This window comes from Berghia stephanieae, chromosome 3 (assembly GCF_034508935.2).
Source record: "Berghia stephanieae isolate SIO BIC M18660-M18661 chromosome 3, UCSD_Bste_1.3, whole genome shotgun sequence".
NCBI classification, from domain to species: Eukaryota; Metazoa; Mollusca; class Gastropoda; order Nudibranchia; family Aeolidiidae; genus Berghia; species Berghia stephanieae.
In genome coordinates, this window is record NC_088362.1 from 88,099,344 (window position 1) to 88,122,448 (window position 23,105).

Here is a 23,105-nt window from a genome sequence, read left to right on the forward strand (position 1 = left end):
TGCAGATGACTATGGAAAAATTAAAGACGCTCTACTAAAAAGATTTAGATTAACGGAAGATGGTTACCAGGAAAGGTTTCACACTGCAAAACCGGAAAGTGGAGAAGACTTTAATACATTCGTGAACCGAATTACTCAATTTCTAAATCGGTGGCTTGAGTTGGCAAACGTAAAACAAGACGACTTTGCAGGCCTTTACTATCTCACGCTGAAGAATCGAATCTATCAAGCTTGCAACCCAGATTTAGTCGCATTCTTTAAAGAGAGAAAGCCAGAAAACTTGGACAAATTAAAAATCTACGCAGAAAACTTTAACAGCGCACATCCATTGACACCCCTTAGCAGAACATTGAAGGAACCATACTACGCTGCCGCTGCTCAGAGTCCATGTACACCTAAAGTTCAATACTCAAATAGAACGAGCCGATCAATCACTCGGAACACGCAAGTGAAACAGGATGACCATAGTAACAAACCATGGAACAAACAGTTCAATAGAGACCATAGCCGACCCTATCAAAACAAAACAAGAAATAGCACTGACAATAATACTGAGTATAAGAAAACCAACAAACCTATAATTAAATGTCAATATTGTGGAATGAAAGGCCACACAGCAGACAAATGTTACAAAATCGTGGGATATCCAAAAGAAACTGCAAATGCATCACTCCAAACAGGTGTAAACAATCAGACACGAGTAATGTCAGGAGAAAATATAAATGTGTATTGCGTGAAAGGTATGTCACTTTTAACACAAACTCACAAATCAGGATCGCTATTTTTTGTGAAGGCAAAGCTAATGGAACTGATTGCAAAATATTGAGAGACACAGGATGCAGTACAGTAGGAATAAAAGCATCTTTGATCAATGACGAAGACAAAACTGGAAAAACGGTACAATGCATCACATTCAGTGGCACAGTCGAAACCTTTGAAACAGCTAATGTGTACATAGAAACCCCATACTATACAGGAATAGTGGAATGCTGTATACTTCCCAACCCCGTCGCTGATGTTATTGTTGGCAATATAAAAGGTCTTAAAGACAACCCAACAGATGTAAAGGAATGGTCATTAACCCAAGAAACAGCTTGTCTAGCAGAAACAAGAAAGATGACTAAGACAACAGAGAAGCCAATGACTATTTCTCTAGAACCACAACAATTTGACAGGAACACGTTCATTGAAGAACAGAAAAAGGACCCGACTTTAACTTCATATTTCAATATCGCAAACAAAGGGACGAAATCAAAAGTTGAATACATCATTGAAAAAGATATTCTGTTCAGGTTACATAGGAAAAGAAACAAAATAGCTAAACAACTGGTCACGCCGAGTATTTACAGAAACAAAATCCTTGGAATAGCGCACGATTCAATAACTTCTGGACATCTTGGGAGCTCTTCCACATTGAAGAGAATATCCGAGAATTTCACATGGCCTGGAATTACTAAAGACGTCCGAGAATATGTGAAATCTTGTGACACATGCCAAAGAAGAGTCGCAAAAGGCAGAATACCGAAATTGCCATTAGAGACAACCCCAGTTATTGAAAAAGTTTTTCAAAAAGTTGCAATTGACATTATAGGCCCTTTAACAAAATCAGATAGAAACCATACACACATACTAACACTAGTCGATTACGCAACCAGGTGGCCAGAAGCGATAGCATTGAAATCAACTACATCGGATCACATAGCTGAAGCATTGATGACAATTTTTACCAGAATAGGCATACCAAATGAGATACTGTCGGACAATGGACCCCAATTTACATCACATATGATGCATGAAATCATGAAACTCATGGGAATCCAACACTCATTCACAACCCCCTACCACCCCCAAGCAAATGGTCTTTGTGAAAGATTTAATGGCACTCTAAAGAATATGTTAAGAAAAGTGTCAGCAGAAAAACCAGATGATTGGGACAGATACTTACCAGCAATCCTATTTGCATATAGAGAAATACCCCAAGAATCTACAGGCTACTCCCATTTGAGTTGATGTATGGACGATCACCTCGCGGCCCGATCAATATAGTAGCCGACATTTGTAAAGGGAATGAGGAGGACAATAACGAAATTATGTTTGCTTACGAATATGTAAGAAACCTGAAAGACAGAATAGAGGATACATGTAAGCTAGCACAGGAATCCGTCACTAAAAAAGCAGAGAAATACAAGGAATACTCCGATAGAAAAAGCAAGTCAAGAAAATTCGAGATTGGTGACAAAGTACTAATACTCTTACCCGATGACTCGAGTAAACTTTTAGCTACATGGAAAGGACCATTCAAAATAACAGCAGTAAAATCTAATGTTAATTACGAGATTAAAATTAACAACGCAACAAAGACATTCCATGCAAATATGCTAAAAAAATATTTTGATAGAGACACAGTGTCGCAACCTATGTTTACTAATATCGAAGCTTCAAATGCAGGATCAATCATACCGTTGGTCATGGGACACAGACACCCGAGACAGAAAAACAAACAAAAATCGCACAATTGCAACCACCTAAGACAAAAAAAGAAGTACGCAAAGTACTTGGGCTCCTAAATTTTTACAGGAAATACATTTACAACTTCGCGCACATCGCGACACCGCTAACAAATCTGACAAAGAATGGGTCACCGAACAAAATTGTTTGGACAGAAGTGTGTCAGAATAGCTTTAACCAATTAAAGGCATTACTCTGTTCAGAACCAATTCTTAAATTACCCGACATATCAAAAGAATTTGTTGTAAGAACTGACGCGTCTGATAAGGGCATCGCAGGTGTACTATTACAGGAGCATGAGGGAACTCTAATGCCTTGCTTATATGCAAGCAGAAAATTATTGGACAGAGAATCACGATACTCTGTAATAGAGCGTGAAGGACTAGCCATCGTCTTTGCTTTAAAGACATTCAGCAGATATCTACTGCTAAAAGAGTTTGTGGTCGAAACGGACCATAAACCACTCACGTACATAAGAAATAACAAAATGAATAATAGTAGAGTACTAAGGTGGAGTCTGTTTTTGCAAAATTACACTTTCAGTATCTCTCACATACCAGGTTGTGAAAATATTCACGCCGACCTACTTTCTCGATTAGTGTAATGACGTGAGAAGGGTATAACTTAACCTCCCATGCATACTGTTAGTTACCTCGCAAATTATGCCAAATCAGAACACACAAATTCGATAATTTTATTTGTAAACATGATGACCCAACTTAATGTAACATTGAGTATTGTTTGGATATATATACCATACCCATTCATGATTTGGGAAATATTCTCTTTACTATTATTGTTATGAATTTTCACTCATTTATGATTAATAATTGAAATGTCAATATTCCATTTACATTTTCATTCATTTCATTCAGTAAATTACCTTCATATCATCGACTTAAATCATGCTTCATTATTGTTTATCACAATGATTTGTAATCACATTGCCATCATGTTGTTTATCACAATGATTTGTAATCACAATCTTTCATTGTTATTGTCACCCATTCATATACCTACGTTAATATAAACATTTCCATGTCTAGTTAATAAATAATTTAATTGTAGCACAAATCATAACAATGGATTAATGCTAGAGTATCATGATAGTAAATTTACTTCCGTTTGTAAAATCTATCTTTCCCATAATGGTTAAAGAGTATATTTTAAACGTGGGTGGGGGGTGTCACAGTAAAGGTTGTTCACAATTATCTTATTAAATTTTATTTTATTAAGAACTGAATTCATCTCACTCCAGTTATATTTCGGTAGGCTTAGATAAACTTTACCTTCTAATATTAGATCGTCTTTCCTTTTATAGCCTTCCCTCGAATTAATTTCTAATTAGTGAATACTTTTCGTTCTACATTCTGTCACGTAGCCACTTATTATAAAAGCTGATAGGTCTAACATTTGACACTCACTTTCTCTCCACAATCTATGCCGGACGGCCAGTCGCTCTATTCCTATATATATATTGTAAGATTTTTATCTTTTGGGACTTTGTAGATATTATATCTACACCATTAAGACGCCGGAGCTTTTAACTTTGATTGTATAATCTTCAAGGATCAAACCCAAGCCCGCTGTACTACACTATAACCTCTTACCAATTGCCTGGAAGTGGAATTTTACGAGTCCAATCCCGTTATCAGAGGAATAGATCATCCAAGCCCATCAACTGCCTGGAAACGTAAACTTATGAACCTGACATATTATCATAAGTTACGTAAAATATTCATATCTCTATTTGTAACTGCCACGATCACTGTTTATCTCTTTTAATTAAATTTCATCATTATTTTTATTTCATTGTAAACAAATCGTTAATTGTTTTTCATTTATAGTAACTAGTAAATTCTGGGGCCTCATTCTACATATATCTTTATGCATAGTCGAGTAGCTCTTTACTCACTTGAGACCATGACAGTGAGAGACTGTGAGTAAAGATTATTTTCCAAGGACTCAACTCTCTACCGAGCAAGGCTCGAACCCAGGAACTTGCGATCTGAAAGCGAGTGTCATACGACTATACCACATAGCTGCACGATATATATATCGCTATCACTAGTTATATACATATATATATATATCGCTATCACTAGTTGCCCAAGCCCTTACCTATATCTATTTGTTTATCCATCCATTTGTGTATTTATCTCCAACTATCTACGTCCCTAACTACCAACCTGTTTATCTATCCATTGACATATCCATCCATCCAATTACCCATTCATATATATATATATATATATATATATATATATATATATATATATATATATATATATATATGTATTTATGTATCTGTTTATCAAATTATCTATCTATATATTTTTATTCATATGATAAAATAGTTAATCATAAATGAAGAATACTAGCAACAAAGAAGCAAAAACAAATAAAATTAAAGTTAAACACTGCGTTTATTTCTAGGAATTTATTTCACGCCTTCGTCGTGGCAGCTCTTCTCAGAATGTGATGCATCTAAAAAGTGTCGCAGAAAATAGGGAACAAAAATATGTCCAAAATGCGTTGTGCGTTGTTACAGTGCGTGGTAATTGCACAACAGATATTCATAATTGAAGGCTGATTTTCTGAAAACTCGTTGCATCAATTTTTCTACTTTTTTATTATTTCTTGCCATGAACTGGATAAACTGAATCGTAAACTCTAGTTTAAGCACCAATTAGCAGAAGGATTTCCTTAGATTTGTACGGATTTGAAGTTTAGTCATTATAAAATGATTCGCTGCATGAGACATTTTATGGAAACGTATCCTCAATACCTCGAAATCGGAAAAACGAAAAGATAAGTTGTTGTTTTTAAATCACTCTTTAACCAGTAAACTGTCGTCCTCTGGAAAAACTCATATTTAAAAAATATGGCCAGAATAATCTTCATTCAAATATCGGTTGATTTAAATGACCCTCATCTTGGCAACAAATCTCAAAGCTGAGACTTTTCGAATTCCCAGGATTGAAAATATTTTGTCAAGATGAGGGCCATTTAAATCGATCCATATTTGAAGAACGAGTTTTCTGGCCATTTTTTTTAAATTACGTGTTTTTCGAGATTACGAAGTTAACTCGTTAACATGTAAAGGGCTTAAGGGAAATGAACGTGTCATGGAAGTACTTTAGGGATATGGCTAATTAGGAGCGTTTTGGGAGTTTCCTACAAAAATATTTGGGAATTTCCCAATAATAGTATAACAGTAAATTAAAATTTGCAATTTAAACATGTTTTTTTTTCTTTTTGAGGGTATGTTACGTTGCAAACACGTTTAGTGAAAAGTGAAGCAGATTTTCCCAAAATTACTTTTCTACAAAATGTCGATCGAGTTCAGATGGTTGCAACTCAATTAATTTTTAACAATATTCCAAATAAAACAAACTACAAATTATAGGGAATGGTCTTTTCTTTTAATAATAATGATATAATAATAATACTAATGATAATAATAATAATAATAATAATAATAATAATAATAATAATAATAATAATAATAATAATAATAATATAATAATAATAATAGTAATAATAATAATAATAATAATAATAATAATAATATATAATAATAATAATAATAATAATAATAATAATAATGATAATAATAATAATGATAATGATAATGATAATAATAATAATAATAATAATATAATTAGAATAAGAAAAAGAAGAAAAGAAGAAGAAGAAGAAGAAGAAGAAGAAGAAGAAGAAGAAGAAGAAGAAGAAGAAGAAGAAGAAGAAGAAGAAGAAGAAGAAGACGAAGAAGAAGAAGAAGAAGAAGAAGAAGAAGAAGAAGAAGAAGAAGAAGAAGAAGAAGAAGAATATATGACACTTGTATAGCACATTTTCTATAATCTAATAATGCTCAATGCGCTTTTCCACCATACCAATAACTCATAGAGTCCCCTATTGTCTCCCATCCAGCCACTGACCACTCTCGACAACGATGACTTTGATTCAAAACGAGACAATTTTAGGCTGAATTATTCAAACTTAAAATGCTCTCAAAAATTCAATGCACCTATTAATTCTAAATTAAACAATATTTTATCATCTTTTCCTTTTTGAACTCAAAGGATTGTTGCATGAAATATAATGCAAAAAACAATTGATATTAATTTCATCCCATTGTTTTGGTATTAAATTAATTAACTTTGTCTCATTCCAACACAAAGATGATCATATGATTTGAAATGAATAGAAGGATTTTCTTGGGGATGAGGTACAGGCCGGGTCTGTGCACCGGCCCCAGCAAGTACCTTCCCATAGTGTGGAATTGTATAATCTTATTTGCTTCTTTTTATTCAACAGGATCTCAATCTAAGAAGCAAAATTGCCAAATGATATTTTCATGCCAATAAAAAAAAAAACTTCGTGGTTTGTTTTCTGTTGTTGTATTTTTGTTGGGTTTTTTGCGAGGAGAGGGGGGGGGGGGGGGGGGGGGGGGGGGGGCTTTTCGGTTTGTTTTTGTTGTTGTTGTTGCTCTTCATTAACTGAAGCGGAGCGGTAAGTTTTTGTTCAGTAAAGGCATTTACTCATGCTAATGGAACAAAATAATAGTATTTATTTCTATTTTCTAATGTGCAATTTATTAGAAAAAAGTGCTGGCTGGATAATTTTGGTATTTTCAGCCAATTTGGCATTTTTCTATAAATTGATTGGCAATCTTTTCTTTGTATTTTCTTTTTCTTTTTGCTGTGTTACAAAATAAATCGGGCAATACGTTATTATAGCAATTCCCGCAAATGAGGAAGTTGTAGCCTATCATTTGATGTAGAATCAAAAGTACAAACACTTGTGTCACAGAGGAGTTACAAAAAAGTCAAAATAAGCAGGTGCTAGCGGGAGGAGGAGGAGGATAAATTGAAATAATGGTAGTTGCAATAGTAGAGTAGTAGTAGTAGTAGTAGTAGTAGTAGTAGTAGTAGTAGTAGTAGTAGTAGTAGTAGAGGTAGTAGTAGTAGTAGTAGAGGTAGTAGTAGTAGTAGTAGTAGTAGTAGTAGTATAGTAGTAGTAGAGGTAGTAGTAGTAGTAGTAGTAGTATAGTAGTAGTAGTAGTAGTATAGTTAGTAGTAGTAGTAGTAGTAGTAGTAGTAGTAGTAGTAGTTGTTGTTGTTGTTGTTGTAGTAGTAGTAGTAGTAGTAATAGCAGCAGCAGCAGTAGTAGTAGTAGTAGTAGTAGTAGTAGTAGTATGTAGTAGCAGCAGCAGCAGCAGTAGTAGTAGTAGTAGTGGTAGTGGTAGTAGTAGTAGTAGTAGTAGTAGTGGTAGTAGTGGTAGTAGTAGTGGTAGTAGTAGTAGTAGTAGTGGTAGTAGTAGTTATAAGTAGTAGTAGTAGTAGTAGTAGTTGTTGTTGTTGTTGTGGTTGTTGTTGTAGTAGTAGTAGAAGTAGTAGTAGTAGTAGTAGTTGTTGTTGTTGTTGTGGTTGTTGTGGTTGTTGTAGTAGTAGTAGTAGTAGTAGTAGTAGTAGTAGTAGTAGTAGTAGTAGTAGTAGTAGTAGTTGTTGTTGTGGTTGTTGTGGTTGTTGTTGTAGTAGTAGTAGAAGTAGTAGTAGTAGTAGTAGTAGTAGTAGTAGTAGTAGTAGTAGTAGCGCAACGATTTGTAGAAATAATATAGGCACAGGAACATAATATATGCTATATAGTTCATCCTTAAATTCATGGAAAACATTAATTGTTACCAATCCCGCGGATTTGGTATAATGTCTGTGTAAACCGTATGCAGAAACTGTCGATAACGTAAACAAAATATGATGACCATTTAGGTTTATGCACTGACAGCATAGACTTGGCACAATTTGCATTTATTTTTTTACTATAAATTCAATATTCAGTGCCATTATCACCCGAAGTAATACCTTTTTGATACGATAAGTCACAAATACAAAGAGAAAGAAATAGTCCTTCAGAATCATTTAGCCGGAATTTATCCTTGTTTCTATATCGTGAAACGGACAATAGAAAATGCTTGTTATCCTTTAGAAAGGAGACTTTTCTATCCTATCGCAAAGTACTTTCTGCCAGATCTAACAGGCCCAGGTACCCTAAACATTGCTGGATGTACAGGAAGGGGTGTGGGGGGGGGGGGGGGGAGGAAGGATTCAGAAAAAAAATCTCCGCAGCACCCAGGATCGATTTTGGTTCCTTTGCCTGTGAACTGAGTGCTGCCATCATAGCTCTGGGGACCCTTTAGCTAAGAGAAATATAAATAAAATCTTTTTTTTTTTTCATAACGATTTCATTCTGATTACTTACAGCAATGTTAAATTTATTTAAGGGAAATAATAAATGGAGTCTTGCAATCCTGTGTTTTGAAATTTGATCTCGTATCTAAAGCATACCTATCGAGCTCAATCGGAACTAAAAATGCATGCGTGAAAGAACCTTATAATGTCATTACATGTTGTTGTTTTTCGTATTAACAATGTAAATATTTCTATAAGTCAATGTAAATAATTATTTTGGTAAATGGTTAATTATGATTATATTTAAGTGGACAGCTGTTTCTGTGCACCTTGATAATAATATATAACTATTAATTCAATTTACAATTACGCTAAGACCATAAAAGTACAGGGTAGGTAATGTAACTTGGGCAGTGACCATGTTGACTGCGGCTTGACTTTGTCGAAAGTTGAGAAGCGGTAATCAGCAGGCGGCTAAAGAATAAAGTTTAAACTTTAAAGACAATTTACAGAGAAAGGAGATTGAACCGTAGTAATAAAAAGGGTCCGTAATAATAATATTATGACATCGGTGGGGGCGGGTATGGATGCTATGCGTTTAGGTAAGATACTCTCAACAGCCGCCAGTCGGATATAAAGAACCAACACGGAAAAATATATGTGCAACCTTGAACGTTTAGAGTCTGATTGATATAATTTTTGTGAGAAGTAATCACAAAAATAGCTGTCTGAACTCAATAACATAAAGCTGAGTGACGTCAGTTTCCTTCTTTCTATATTATATAAAGAACAAGATGAAGTGGATAATGAATGAGGAATGGGACTAATGTACCAGTGACAGATAATTACGTAAGACTACGAAATATGCTATCGTTCTAGCATGGATTCATTCCTTCCCACACTGACAAAACATGTTATAGAAATAGGTTGACCATACAACGTCTATCCACATAATGTATCAATCGGTGGAAAATACCCCAAAATTATCAAGAACAAAAACCCAACAAATTTTGAAGTCTTCAGTTTAAGAATTCTTTACAAGTTTGGGAAACAAAAACAATCTTTGTCACATATAATATATATCTCGTATATATATATATATATATATATATATATATATATATATATATATATATATATATATATATTTATAAATGTATATTGGTAACTTCATTATTTAATAAACATTCATATTATTATCATCACCATCATCATCGTCATCATCATCATCATCACCATCATCATCATCATCATCATCATCATCATCATCATCATCATCATCATCTTCATTATTATTATTATTATTATTATTATTATTATTATTATTATTATTATTATTATTATTATTTGTAGTAGTAGTAGTAGTAGTGGTAGTAGTAGTAGTAGTAGTAGTAGTAGTAGTAGTAGTAGCAGTAGTAGTAGTAGTAGTAGTAGTAGTAGTAGTATCATCATTATATTATTTATATTATTATTATTATTATTATTATTATTATTATTATTATTATTATTATTATTATTATTGTTATCATTGTTTTTATTATTATTATCATTATTATTATTATTATTATTATTATTATTATTATATTATTATTATTATTATTATTATTATTATTTTTATTATTATTATTATTATTTTTATTATTATTATTATTATTATTATTATTATTATTATTATTATTATTTTATTAATATCAGCATCATCATCATCACCATCATCACCATCAACATTGCATCTAGCTCATCTTTTCATTAGGACATCATCATCTCTTTTTCACATCTTTCAATCTTCGGCAAATAACAGACAATAATCTCGTTCCCAAATTCAAAATTCACATTCGAAGATTCGAATCTTGTTTTTCTTTTCTTTTTTTTTTTCCTCTCTATACAACGGCACGACTCTATCATTGAACATTATTGTCCAATTCTAATCCCTTGCATTTATGTATGAAGACGCTTAATTTAGTTATGCAACCGTTTCTCGTGTCATTATTGATGTTGTACAGATATAATTCCCTCGTTTAGCATTCTTGATCCTGAATGTAGTTTTGGTGATGTCGTAACTCGTATCTAACCCTCTTTGTTGTACGCATGAGAAAAGAAGAAGAGCAATCAATCTTCTTGCACAATAAAACCAAGGCTTTTAACTTCACTATATGAAAATGTAACTTTCTTCTATGCGCAAAAACGGGGAGGGTCATGATAAAGACATTCATAGGGTAGGGTACTACAAAATAAGATAATTCGTTATTTAAAAGGTAACTCAGTTGGTAGAACACTCGCCTAACACACAGAGGGACTGAGATCTGATCCCGGGTGAAGTCGATTTTTTTCTGGTACCACATTATCTCATTCGTCATTCGCGTATCCTTCATTCTGTTTTGTTGATAAAGGGGAAACCGGAAACGTCCATTTTATCTGTATTCGTATATTAAATTGAAGTTTACATTCAATTTTACATTGTTATTTATTTTGGTTCTCCTAGAATTCCAAAAGTTTAATTGAGTTTCAAATTTAAGTGGTTTTGAATATGTTTGTTCCAAATTTGTTCTCAATACAAAAAAAAAAGAAAGAACGATACCCAGTCAATTGATGATTGCTGCTTAACACCATGTTATATCCAAACTTCAGCGTGGTTTTCAAGGTTGCTAGATTTCATTAACAAATAGGCACATGTAGCAGAAGTCATAAAATATACTAAAATCAAGAGAAGCGAGGACAGATTATATTTATGATTGATATTGTTGCTTCAAATAAAATATACTAAAATCAAGAGAGGCGAGGACAAATATTTATGATTGGTATTGTTGCTTCAAATAAAATATACTGAAATCAAGAGAGGCGAGGACAAATATTTATGATTGGTATTGTTGCTTCAAATAAAATATACTAAAATCAAGAGAGGCGAGGACAGATATTTATGATTGGTATTGTTGCTTCAACTAAAATATACTAAAATCAAGAGAGGCGAGGACAGATATTTATGATTGGTATTGTTGCTTCAAAGAAAATAAACTAAAATCAAGAGAGGCGAGGACAAATATTTATGATTGATGTTATTGCATCAAAGAAAATATACTAAAATCAAGAGAGGCGAGGACAAATATTTATGATTGGTATTGTTGCTTCAAATAAAATATACTAAAATCAAGAGAGGCGAGGACAAATATTTATGATTGGTATTGTTGCTTCAAATAAAATATACTAAAATCAAGAGAGGCGAGGACAAATATTTATGATTGGTTTTGTTGCTTCAAAGAAAATATACTAAAATCAAGAGAGGCGAGGACAGATTATATTTATGATTGGTATTGTTGCTTCAAAGCTGCCAATTCTCAGGGGAGAGGCATCTTGTTCGATAAATAATTCAGTGGGGTAAGTTTCTCATTATTTCGTGAATCAGTTTTTATTTTGTAATTATTTTGGTTAATTAACCTCTAAAACATTAAGATTGATAATGATGACAATGATAATAATAATAATGATAATAATAATAATAATATATAATAATAATAATAATAATAATAATAATAATAATAATAATAATAATAATAATAATAATAAATAATAATAATAATAATAATAATAATAATAATAATAATAATAATAATAATAATAATAATGGTAACAATAACAATAATATATATATATATATATATATATATATATATATATATATATAATATATATATATCCTATCACTTTAATCCTAAAGCCACTTCAAAAAACACATTAAGGTTGACGGATGTGAGTATTTAGCTTCACGCATAGCATCAATAGGATGGTGATTTCCTCATTTTGATTAGTTTGAATTCTCCGTCTTCTCCGTCTTGTTTATTCCGACGCAACGCGAACTGATGTGAAATAATAACTTACAAATAAATGAGGAAAAAATTAACATATTGATAATTGTTAAGAATAATAGATGAATTTTTTATTTTAATTTTTTTTTTTTTTTTTTTTGGGGGGGGGGGGGGGGGGGGGGGGGGATCAAACGACCCTAAAGATGAGCGTGTAGGAATTCGGTATTAGACGGAGTTTAAGAGAGAGAGAGAGAGAGAGAGAGAGAGAGAGAGAGAGAGAGAGAGAGAGGGGCGGGGGGGGGAGAGAGGCTAGGTGCACATATTTGTAGACGTCGAGGGGGTAGAACGAATTGCGTTGTGTTTTATAATAATTCCAAATATTTTATGATATGAATGTTTGCTTGTGGTTTTTCAAATTTGTTTTTATAATTGCTTTGTTGTTTATTGAATTAGTTTGTTTTGTTTTTGTTATTTTGTTGGGGGTTTTTTTTTTTTGTTGGTTTTTTTTTTTTTTTTGTGGGTTTTAAATTTTGCTGTGTTTTTAGTTTGTTTTTTATTCTTTATTTTAATTTTAGTTGTTGTTTTCTTTGTTTTGTATTTTTTTTAAACTGATATTAAACAATATAATCTACCTTAAGTAAATTGATAGCATCAAGAGAGTTTTTATTATCTCAACAACATATAATGGAGTCTTATCTTTTTTCAAATTATCCATAGAATCTTAACTCATTAATCGTATCAATATTAATATAATAACGGTAACTGATAATCAAGACCAATAACAAACTTTACCCTTTTTAATGCTTCAGGAATAAAGTGTGCAAACTATCCAAGCCTGTTACTCGAGAACTCCTTTAATCACGAAGTGTTCTTTCAAAGCATGTCCTTTGAAACATATCCCATCCTGAGTCTGCTGTCATGCCAACATTTAATTAGACATAGCTTATCCAAAACAAGAATCCATTTTTCTTTCAAGAAAAACCTAGAGTTATTTTATTATATTTATTTTTCTTCTATTTGTGATTTTATTATAACCTTATTAATGAACAGGATTTTCTTTATTAATTTATAATCTGTGATTACACTGATTGAGAGGGATAACCAAAGATCACTGTGGATGGATCTTTAGTGATGACCAAGAAAATGACGTAACGTTCCAAAAGTTTTCCTTAAAATTATCAACTGGCAACGAGATAATGAATAGATTGAAATCATGATCAATACAGAATACAATATTATCCTTAAGAATCAACACGTTTAATAGTCAGTATAACAATGTTGCCGATTTTATCAAATACTACGGCATATATACCCCCATTCGTGTGGGGTCATGCTGATTTAGTTATGTGGGGGCTTGAGGGGGAAGGGGTAGGTAGGTGGTGAGATAATAGACTAGTAAAAATTGATAAAAGACGTCATTGATACAAAAGACATTGAGTTTCTTGGGAGTGGGAGGATACGCTAGTAAAACATAATATAGTCGGAAGTTTTACGCTTTGGTGATTTGCTACTCAAGAATGGTTGGTATAACTCCTGCCTGGTATTTTAGAATCGAACAGCTAAAGTTTGTTTGTTTGTTTTTTATTTTTTATATCAGGTAAGAAATACCAGAGGGAAATGTCCGTATGGAAGTGGAGAACACCCAATACCTATTCGTATATAGAATTAAAACCAAAAATAATATTGTTTCTTTTTATTCATAATTATGTTTAACTTTCTTCTTATCGATCAGTTTCTCGATTTCCCCCTAAAACTTCAGAATATTAATAATAATAATAATAATAATAATAATAATAATAATAAGAAGAAGAAGAAGAAGAAGAAGAAGAAGAAGAAGAAGAAGAAGAAGAAGAAGAATATAATAATAATAATAATAATAATAATAATAATAATAATAATGTAATATATTTATATAGGGCATGTCCCATACAATATGGCTCTAGGCGCACAATATACATAACATGCAGTATATATCATTAAAAAAAATACCCATCATCTTTCAACAACATTTAGAAATGAGAATACGGATTTTTTTAAATATGTAAATTAGGGTAAATATATTCCCTGATGTGACACTACGAAAATGAAGTATTTAAACCTGTGGCATATCATAAAGATTGCTTATCCATTGTTTTTCAACTTTAATTTATTTTTTAAAATAAATAAATGCTCAATTGGTTCGTTCTACATCCCATCTAAATAAGACAGAAAGAATTATCAGTTAAAAACTGTTTCAGAATAGGTAAAGCTAGATCGCAGATTGAATGGAAGAAAATTCCGCACTGTTGGAGTTGGGAAATATAAGGTTCTGTCTTTTAATGTTGTGTTCTCCCTTTTTGTGGTGCTCAAATGATGCTGATCACATGATCTTAAATTACGAGATTGGATATAATCATTAATAAAAATCCTTCAGATAAAAAGGTGAGCAATCGATTTTCGAGTTAAAACGTAGCATTGCAATTTATAATCGATTCCAGCTTTAACACCCAACCAGTCATAAAACATTGTGGCTATGTGTTCTCTTTTTTTGTTTGTTCTTTAAATCAATTCATGCGGCTTGATTTAGTAAAACCTGTAGTTTCTTTAAAAGATTATCAGGCAGAATTTTAAAAATGAATAACCACCCAACACAAAAGTAGATTATTAAAACTCAAACTCAAAAGAATAAGTAAATGCTATGTATAATTTTGTCCAGCAAATCAAGTTCTACACCACCGTTTTTTAAGTTTGTAGAATTAAAACAAAAATATTTCTTCAAATTTTATGAAGGAGAAAAGAAATCTGAATAAAAAATATATGATTGTATTACAATGAATGTAACGATTTTTATATAGATGGTAAGGAGAGGGTGCGGCTATGTGGTCCTGTGCTAAGGCACTAGCTTTCGGGTCGGGAGTTCCTGGGTTCAAGCCTCGCTCGGCGCATAGTTGAGTCCTTGGAAAAGGCTCTTTACTCACATTCTCTCACCATACTCGGGTATAAAATGAGTACCTGGCCGTTAACAGCGTTGTCTCTGTCCGGAAAAATTGTAATATTGCCTAACAGACGTCATGTCACGCTCTACATGTTAAGTGTTGCTGTTGACCAGGACCCCTTATAAAGCGCTTTGAGCACGTTGGTGGATATTGCGCTATATAAAAGCTCAAATCCTTTTTTTAAAACCCTGTTTAAAAGAGAAAAAAAAAGATCCAAGCATAATAATGATATGAGAACAGCCAATTTTTGATATAGCTATTAAAAGTCAATCTGGCAACAACATGACGACACACTGCAGATCGTGCATCTATAAATCATATTAATACCACTTGAGGATGGGCAAGAGGATGAACTACGTATTATTGTGTGACATGTATTTGAAATTGGAGAGGAGTCGGGAACGCTTGACACCATTTATGTTATTACTGTAGTATGGTTACCAGTTATGCATTTCAATACCAAGCTTGAAAAAAAGAATGTTGTCTCCTTTCATATAAGTCATATTTACTCCCTTTATTTTAGTATATTATATTTTGTTTCTTTTCTTTTATATTCCCTTTCTCATCTTAGCTTGTAATCTGAAAAATGCCAAAGGCCGATACTGTGTATTGTACCTTTTTATATGTACTCCCTTTATTTTACTTTCCATTGAGAAAACAATGAAGATTTCAATTTTTGTTTGGAATCAAAGAATCTATTACCTACTTTATTAGTTTTTTTAGGTTTGTTTTTGTTTTTGTTTTGGGGGGGGGGGGGTTGTTTTGTTTGTTTTTTTTTGGATAATTTCTTTGTTTTTTGGGGTTTTTTTTTTTTTTTTTTTTTTTTTTTTGTTTATTTGGTTGGCATTTATTCTTATGGCTTTTGTCACAGGTTTCATATTATATACTTTTATTTGATAAATTAATATCGTATATTTACTTTTCTTCTCATTTCAATTTTTAAGAGGAAATTTAAACAATTATATCAATCGAAAAAGAAAATTTTATTTCCCTGTAAGACACAATGTATCAAAAACAAAGAAGTTTATTTTTTTACCTGGTCAGCATGTTTCTATGATTTTGGCATTTTCCACAAATTTATCAGACATACTCTTATTGTAGATGGATTACCTATTTTTGTCTGTTGATGTATTTTAAGCCGCGCGTTTGTCTAATTTAGAGTTATTTATTTTTTGCACTTACATCTTTAACGATTGTGATTTTTTTCTTCTAATAATTGATAATGTGGAATAAACCTTTTATAGCGTCGTTAAGAATTCATTTAGGACACAGAAACGAACTTTTGTTTATAAGGATGAGTTACCCTAGCTACTTGGTTTTTCTCACGGTCAGTGTTTTTGCATCGCCGTATTTATCTTTGAGAGCAGTATCAAAGTCACGTTGACCAAAATATAGGTGGCACTCCATGGCTTTGCATGTTCCAAATTATTTTTTTTTAAGGATGAGGTTGAATTTAAGCGACTGATTCTTCTGATTTCGCCTTAATTAACCCGTTAACTGCCGTATTATTGAACGACGCGTTTTTTAAAATTTGGCCAAAATCTCTTCCTTCAAATATCGATCGATTTAAATTACCCTCATCTTGACAAACACGAGGTCTCAGGCTTGATAGTGTTTCTCAAGATGAGGGTCATTTTAATCGATCGATATTTGAAGGATGAGATTTCTGGATAAATCTTTAAATACGGGTCGTTCCAGAATACGATAATTAATTGGTTGACATCGGGGACGAACGATGATGAAATTCTCATTCATCTTTTATTTTGTCCGAATTGTTTAAAAATAAAGGGAAAGTTGAGACGTCCAGGTCGTTTTTCGTGGTTAATTGAATTTGAGATTAAATTCAACTTGATTTTTTTAAAATATAGATCGGTAACGTCTATCTGCACCATAAAAACTAACTTGAGCATTTCTTATCGCAAGATCGACTAGACGTGCTCAAAGCACTTTACAAAGGGTTTCATAGCCAACAGCAACACTTAAAATGGATAAGACGAGATATGACGCTTGTAAAGCTCTTAACGGCTAGATATTCATTTTACTCCTGCGTACGGTGAGAAAAGAGTCTTTTCCAAGACTCGAATTTGCAAATAGGGATTTTAACCCGGGACCGATCGGTTTGAATGCGAGTGTCATGTCAAACCACTAGACCACGGAGCCGCACTACCACCGTAGTTATAATGTATAAGCTAAGTTTAACCATACCCATGTCGATGGCCATGCGGAATTTATGAAGTTTATTTTTGTTAGAAAGTCAAACAATCCTCATCGTGCTTTACAATCGGATAGGAGACCACGGTCACATAACTCTGGACCTGGCTTGGTCTCTTGGACACTGCCACGGCCGTCTATATTAAAGATGAATGCGGCACGACATGCTACACAAGATGCCTCCATTCGACTCGGGTGTCAATATGTGTATTGATTGATTGACATATATATTAACATATATATGTATGTATGTATATATATATATATGTAATATATATAATATATAATATATATATATATATATATATATATATATATATATATATATATATATATATATGAAAGCAGTGACGGATAATGCAAAAAGTGTGTTCAAATTGCATACCTAGCATAGAACTTGTCCTGTATCGAAGTGACAAATTAAGGTGCAGTAATAAACAAAAATGAATATAATAGCTTCAAAATAGAACAAAATACCAAACACGGAACGTTTCGAACTCAAAACCGTTCTTCAGTCAACAACAACAAAAGCAAAATATAAATACATTACATTCATTGCAATACTGTATTTATACTTTAATTGCTTTTTTTGGTTGGCTGAAAAGGGGTTTAGAGCCCGAAACGTTCCGTGTTTGATATTTTGTTCTTTTTTAAAGCTGTTTTATTTATTTATGTTTTATTAATCTTTACAGTCAACAGCATCTTAGCTTAGTATCAAATTAGGGGACAGGCATGGATATAAGATAAAGATCTGAAAAAGTGTGTATATGAAACAGTGCAAGAAACCAAAAGAGAAAACTAGCAGAAATATCATCCCCTAAAAATCAACTTCCTCGCATACACTTTTTTCAAATCTTTATCTATTCCTGTATAGCGTTGAAATTTAGTTTCATGTGGAAAACAGAATAAGAAATGAAGTATTGTGAAGGGCGTTTCGCATTTTATAAGAAACGTGAGAACTGACCTTTATATAGGTTTATATTTAATGAGACCGCTATCTCCTCTTCCAAGGAGTTCCAAAATCTCAATATATATAGTACATTACACTTGCCTCACAGGTAATGGAGCCGATTTCAATCCGGACGAGTCGATACTTTGAAAATATCTGATCATATTGTCCACTCAAGGGTGACTGGATAGCTGGTTCTGTTCGATCTATCTTAGAGCATAAATTTAAAGGTTTTCTAAAGCCTATTAACTAACTCTTAAACGATACGATACAACACCATACGATATAAGTCATTTCCCTTAGACTAGTGTCATATCTTAATGCTCACAAGTAAGCAAATGTTATTTTTGTTTAATGCTATAGCGGCTATGTGGTCGTTTGATGTGGTACTCGCCTTCGGACGGAAGGTCCAGGGTTTGAGTCCCGCTTTGAGCGGCACAGAATTGATTACTTGGAAAATTCTCTTTAGTCATATTCTCTCAACGTACTCAGGTGTAAAATGAGTACCTGGACGTTAACAGCTTTGTCCATGGAAAATAAAATGTGTAATATTGCCTACCAAGTGTTACGTCTCGTCCTACATGTTGTGTGTTGTTGTTGGCCAGGGACCCCTTGTAAAGCGCTTTGAGCACGTTTTTCGGATATTCTTTATAAATGCTCATGTTATAGAAAACTAGATAGACCTTAGGTCCAAATGTTACTTTACTTTATCCTCTTCTGAGCCATACAAAATAAATGTGCTGTGGTGTGACATTCCACATTGTTATCAATATAATCAGAATACGCTTACTTCAAGTATATCAGTTAAAATGGCCGACAACTTGTCAAATGTTTCAAACTTGAAATGTGATAGCTGTGTCAGATTTGAGATTCAGTTGTTGTTTTGTTTAGTTTTTTGTTTTTGTTTTTCTTGTTTTTGTTTCTGGTGTGTGGCAAGACTATGTAGGTTACTTTAATATATTGATTATTGTCGTGAAACTTTTTCTAGCCAAAATGACAACAAAAATAGTTTTGTTCGAGTAATGTAGAAATGAATTCCATCATTTGACTCTCGGATTGATATCCGGAGTATTAGTGAGTTCAAAATGATAATAATTATTAAATTCGTTACATTATCTAGTGAAGACGTGCATTATCTATTTGGAGAATAAGAGATGTCGTAATTCATGGAGCCTTTCAAGTGTAGAATCTTATCGATCCCAGTGGAGGTAGAGATACATGGTATATCACATGTGGCTGCTTACTAAATATGTATTGCCAAGTTGGTATCTCCAAAGGGAAAGTCAAGAAAACAAGAGGTCACATTGATATAGGAGTAGAATAGAGAGAGAGAGAGAGAGAGAGAGAGAGAGAGAGAGAGAGAGAGAGAGAAAGTATGTGTGTGTGTGTGTGTGTATCTGTGTGAGAGAGATAGAGAAAGAAAGAAAGAAAGAAAGAGAGGGCGATAGAGAGAGAAACACACACACACACACACACACACACACACAGAGAGAGAGAGAGAGAGAGAGAGAGAGAGAGAGAGAGAGAATGAGAAAAAGAAAGATGGCTATCTAGCAAGCAAAACAGACAATCAGATAGGTTGATTGATATAGATAGATAGATTGATAGATAGATAGATAGATAGATAGATAGATAGATAGATAGATAGATAGATAGATAGATAGATAGTTAGATAGATAGATAGATAGATAGATAGATAGACAGGTGGATAGAAAGATAGATATAGATAATATAGAGGTAGATAGAAAAATAGATGGTTAGATTGATAGATATATTCAGATAGATAGATAGATAGATAGATAGATAGATAGATAGATAGATAGATAGATAGATAGATAGATAGATAGATGGATAGATAGACAGATAGATAGATAGATAGATAGATAGATAGATAGATAGATAGATAGATAGATAGATAGATAGATAGATATTGATAGATAGATAGATAGATGGATCGGCGGAGAGAGAGAAGCGAGAGAGAGAGAGAGAGAGAGAGAGAGAGAGAGAGAGAGAGAGAGAGAGAAAATATGCCGTTCTTTTGTAAAACCATTTCTTTTTTTACACACACCAAAAAAAATCAAACTTCAAAAGTTGATCGATTGAACTTTTGAACAGACCAAAAATTCTTGAAATTGAGATTTATTTGTAGTATCAATCAGGTCCGAAATATTTTGAAAAGGTGAAGGTCATTTTGATCGGTCGATTTGTAGAGTATTATTTTTTTTTCTTACCAAAATGGAAAAATGGGTTTTGTCAGAGGACAGCCACATTATGCTTGTCCCATGGCAATTCCTTTCAACAGTTTTGTGAAATCATCAAATAATAAAATAAAAACTTCAAAATGTTCCATAACGTCAGATATGCAATGGTTTCTGAGTCTTACCAGTCTCACTTGCTCCTTTTTTTTTGTCTTCGAATTTCGAATGTTTTAACCAATTAGCTTCCCTACGCGCCTTTTCAGAGTACGGCAGTTAAATGGTTAAACAGGAAAAGAAAAAATAATATCTCGAGTTAGGACGAAAATAAAATGAAAGAATATTCTGATGAGTTAGAAAGAAGCCAATTTGACTATATGCTAAAGCATAAAAGTACTTGGAAGCCATGTCAGTTCTGTCGTACTCTGGAAAAAAATACTTATTTGAAAATTTGGCCAGAAAACTCGTCCTTCAAATATATATCGATTTAAATGACCCTCATCTTGGCAAAAAGGCTCGAACATGGGACTTCGTGAAGTCCCAGGTTTGAGAGTTTTTGCCAAGATGAGGATTATTTAAATCGATCGATATCTGAAGGACGAGTTTTCTGGTCAAATTTTAAATATGGGTTTTTCCCAGAGTACGACCGAGTTGTACTGAATTAGACTTCCAATAAAACTCCCTGGAGTCATAAAATATGGGATGAGTAGTGATGGGTACATGATGTTAACGTCATTTTTTTTTCGTGAAATAAACCCTCCCAACATTTTGAATTAGACATCTCTTCTCCCACGCGGCGATCATTTTACAGTGATAAAACAAACAAAAAGACAGCAGTCGTTCGAATCATTATGCATTTTATATCATGGTTACTTTTTTGAACTCCCTATGCGGAGTTTCTACTAGTACATTCTTATAATGTTATTGTTATATTTAGAAGAAAAAAATGGACGTTCATATCGCGAAATACACACATAAATGCTCAAAGAGTTTATAAGGGATTCCAAACAAAACTTGAGCTTTTATACAGAGCAATATCCACTAAATGTGCTCAAAGCGCTTTACATGGCGTCCCAGGACCAACAGGAACACGAAATATGTAGAACGAGACATGACGCCTGTTAGGCGATATTACATTTTTTTCCTGACAGACACAACAAAATAAGCAGTAAGACAAATCATGATTGCGCCTGCAAGACGTTTTATCAATTATTTTTTCAAAGACAGTTAATTGCCGGAAATGTTTTCTTCACTTGATTATGGTGATGGAATGTGTGTGAAGAGTCTTTTCTATGGATTTTAACTTTTATTTGCTCCGCCAACAGTTGAAATAGATCCGACATTTTACAGGTGAAAAGTGAGAGTTGCTCTACTAGACCATGCAGCGGTCCATAATGATAAAATGGTATGTAGAATATCTTTCGTAATTTTGCTTAATTGGATTCAATAGTCTGTGGTCACGTCGCCCATCAACGACGTGCAGCTTGGTTCTAAACAAAGAAAAACGGTACTTTTTATTCTTCATGCTGGCTAGAACTTTTCATATGTCATGTGATCAGATCAATCTGGTGTCATGTCTGAAAGAACAACATGTATGAAAGGCGCATAGAGCACGACATCCTCATGGTAATCGCGATAGAAATGCTATTATTATTATATTATTATTATTATTATTATTATTATTATTATTATTATATTATTATTATTATTATTATTATTATTATTCTATTATTATTATATATAAACCATTATTATTATATTATTATAGTAGTATTATTGCTATCATTATTATTATTATTATTATTATTATTATTATTATTATTAAATTAATATTATTATTCTATCATTATTATTATTATTATTATTATTATTATTATTATTATTATTATTATTATCATTATTATTATTATTATTATTATAAGAAGAAGAAGAAGAAGAAGAAGAAGAAGAAGAAGAAGAAGAAGAAGAAGAAGAAGAAGAATGAGGAAGAGGAGGAGGAGGAGGGGGGGGGGTGAGGAGAAGGAAATTGGGTTTCAAGTCAAATTGATCAGTATTACGAAGTAAAATTTTTAGAGTTTCTTTTATCTTACACATATTATTTTTAATGATCTAAAAACTGAATTTTAACCAATAATACACAATAATTATAACGGTGACGATCACATAGCTATAGAGTATTTTATACAATATTATAGAGTTAAATGATAATCAGTTATCTTTCTATTCCCCCTCCCATTCAAACTCGTAAAGAGTTAATGGAGGACAAATCGAAC

The 23,105-nt window shown here is 32.6% G+C and overlaps 2 protein-coding genes across 4 annotated transcripts in view; one reads left to right on the forward strand and one right to left on the reverse strand.

Annotated features, from left to right (window-relative positions):
- The window catches only part of LOC144968749 (uncharacterized), a 57,780-nt gene that overhangs the window by 22,313 nt on the left and 12,362 nt on the right, over positions 1-23,105 (reverse strand). Inside the window, exon 1 of one of the 2 annotated variants that reach the window (XM_078907391.1) lies at positions 13,295-13,626. The exons of the other annotated variant lie outside the window; for it this stretch is intronic. The gene's annotated coding sequence lies outside the window, so the exon portion shown is untranslated. Of the gene's footprint in view, positions 1-13,294; positions 13,627-23,105 lie in introns of those variants that run through there. 2 annotated transcript variants of the gene reach the window in all.
- The window catches only part of LOC144968748 (uncharacterized), a 62,991-nt gene continuing 56,463 nt past the window's right edge, over positions 16,578-23,105 (forward strand). The window contains exon 1 of one of the 2 annotated variants that reach the window (XM_078907386.1): positions 16,578-16,804. In XM_078907386.1, the coding sequence (XP_078763512.1) occupies positions 16,700-16,804 (105 nt within the window). In that variant the 5' untranslated portion in view covers positions 16,578-16,699. The remainder of the gene's footprint in view (positions 16,805-23,105) is intronic. The other variant, XM_078907389.1, reaches the window with a different exon arrangement.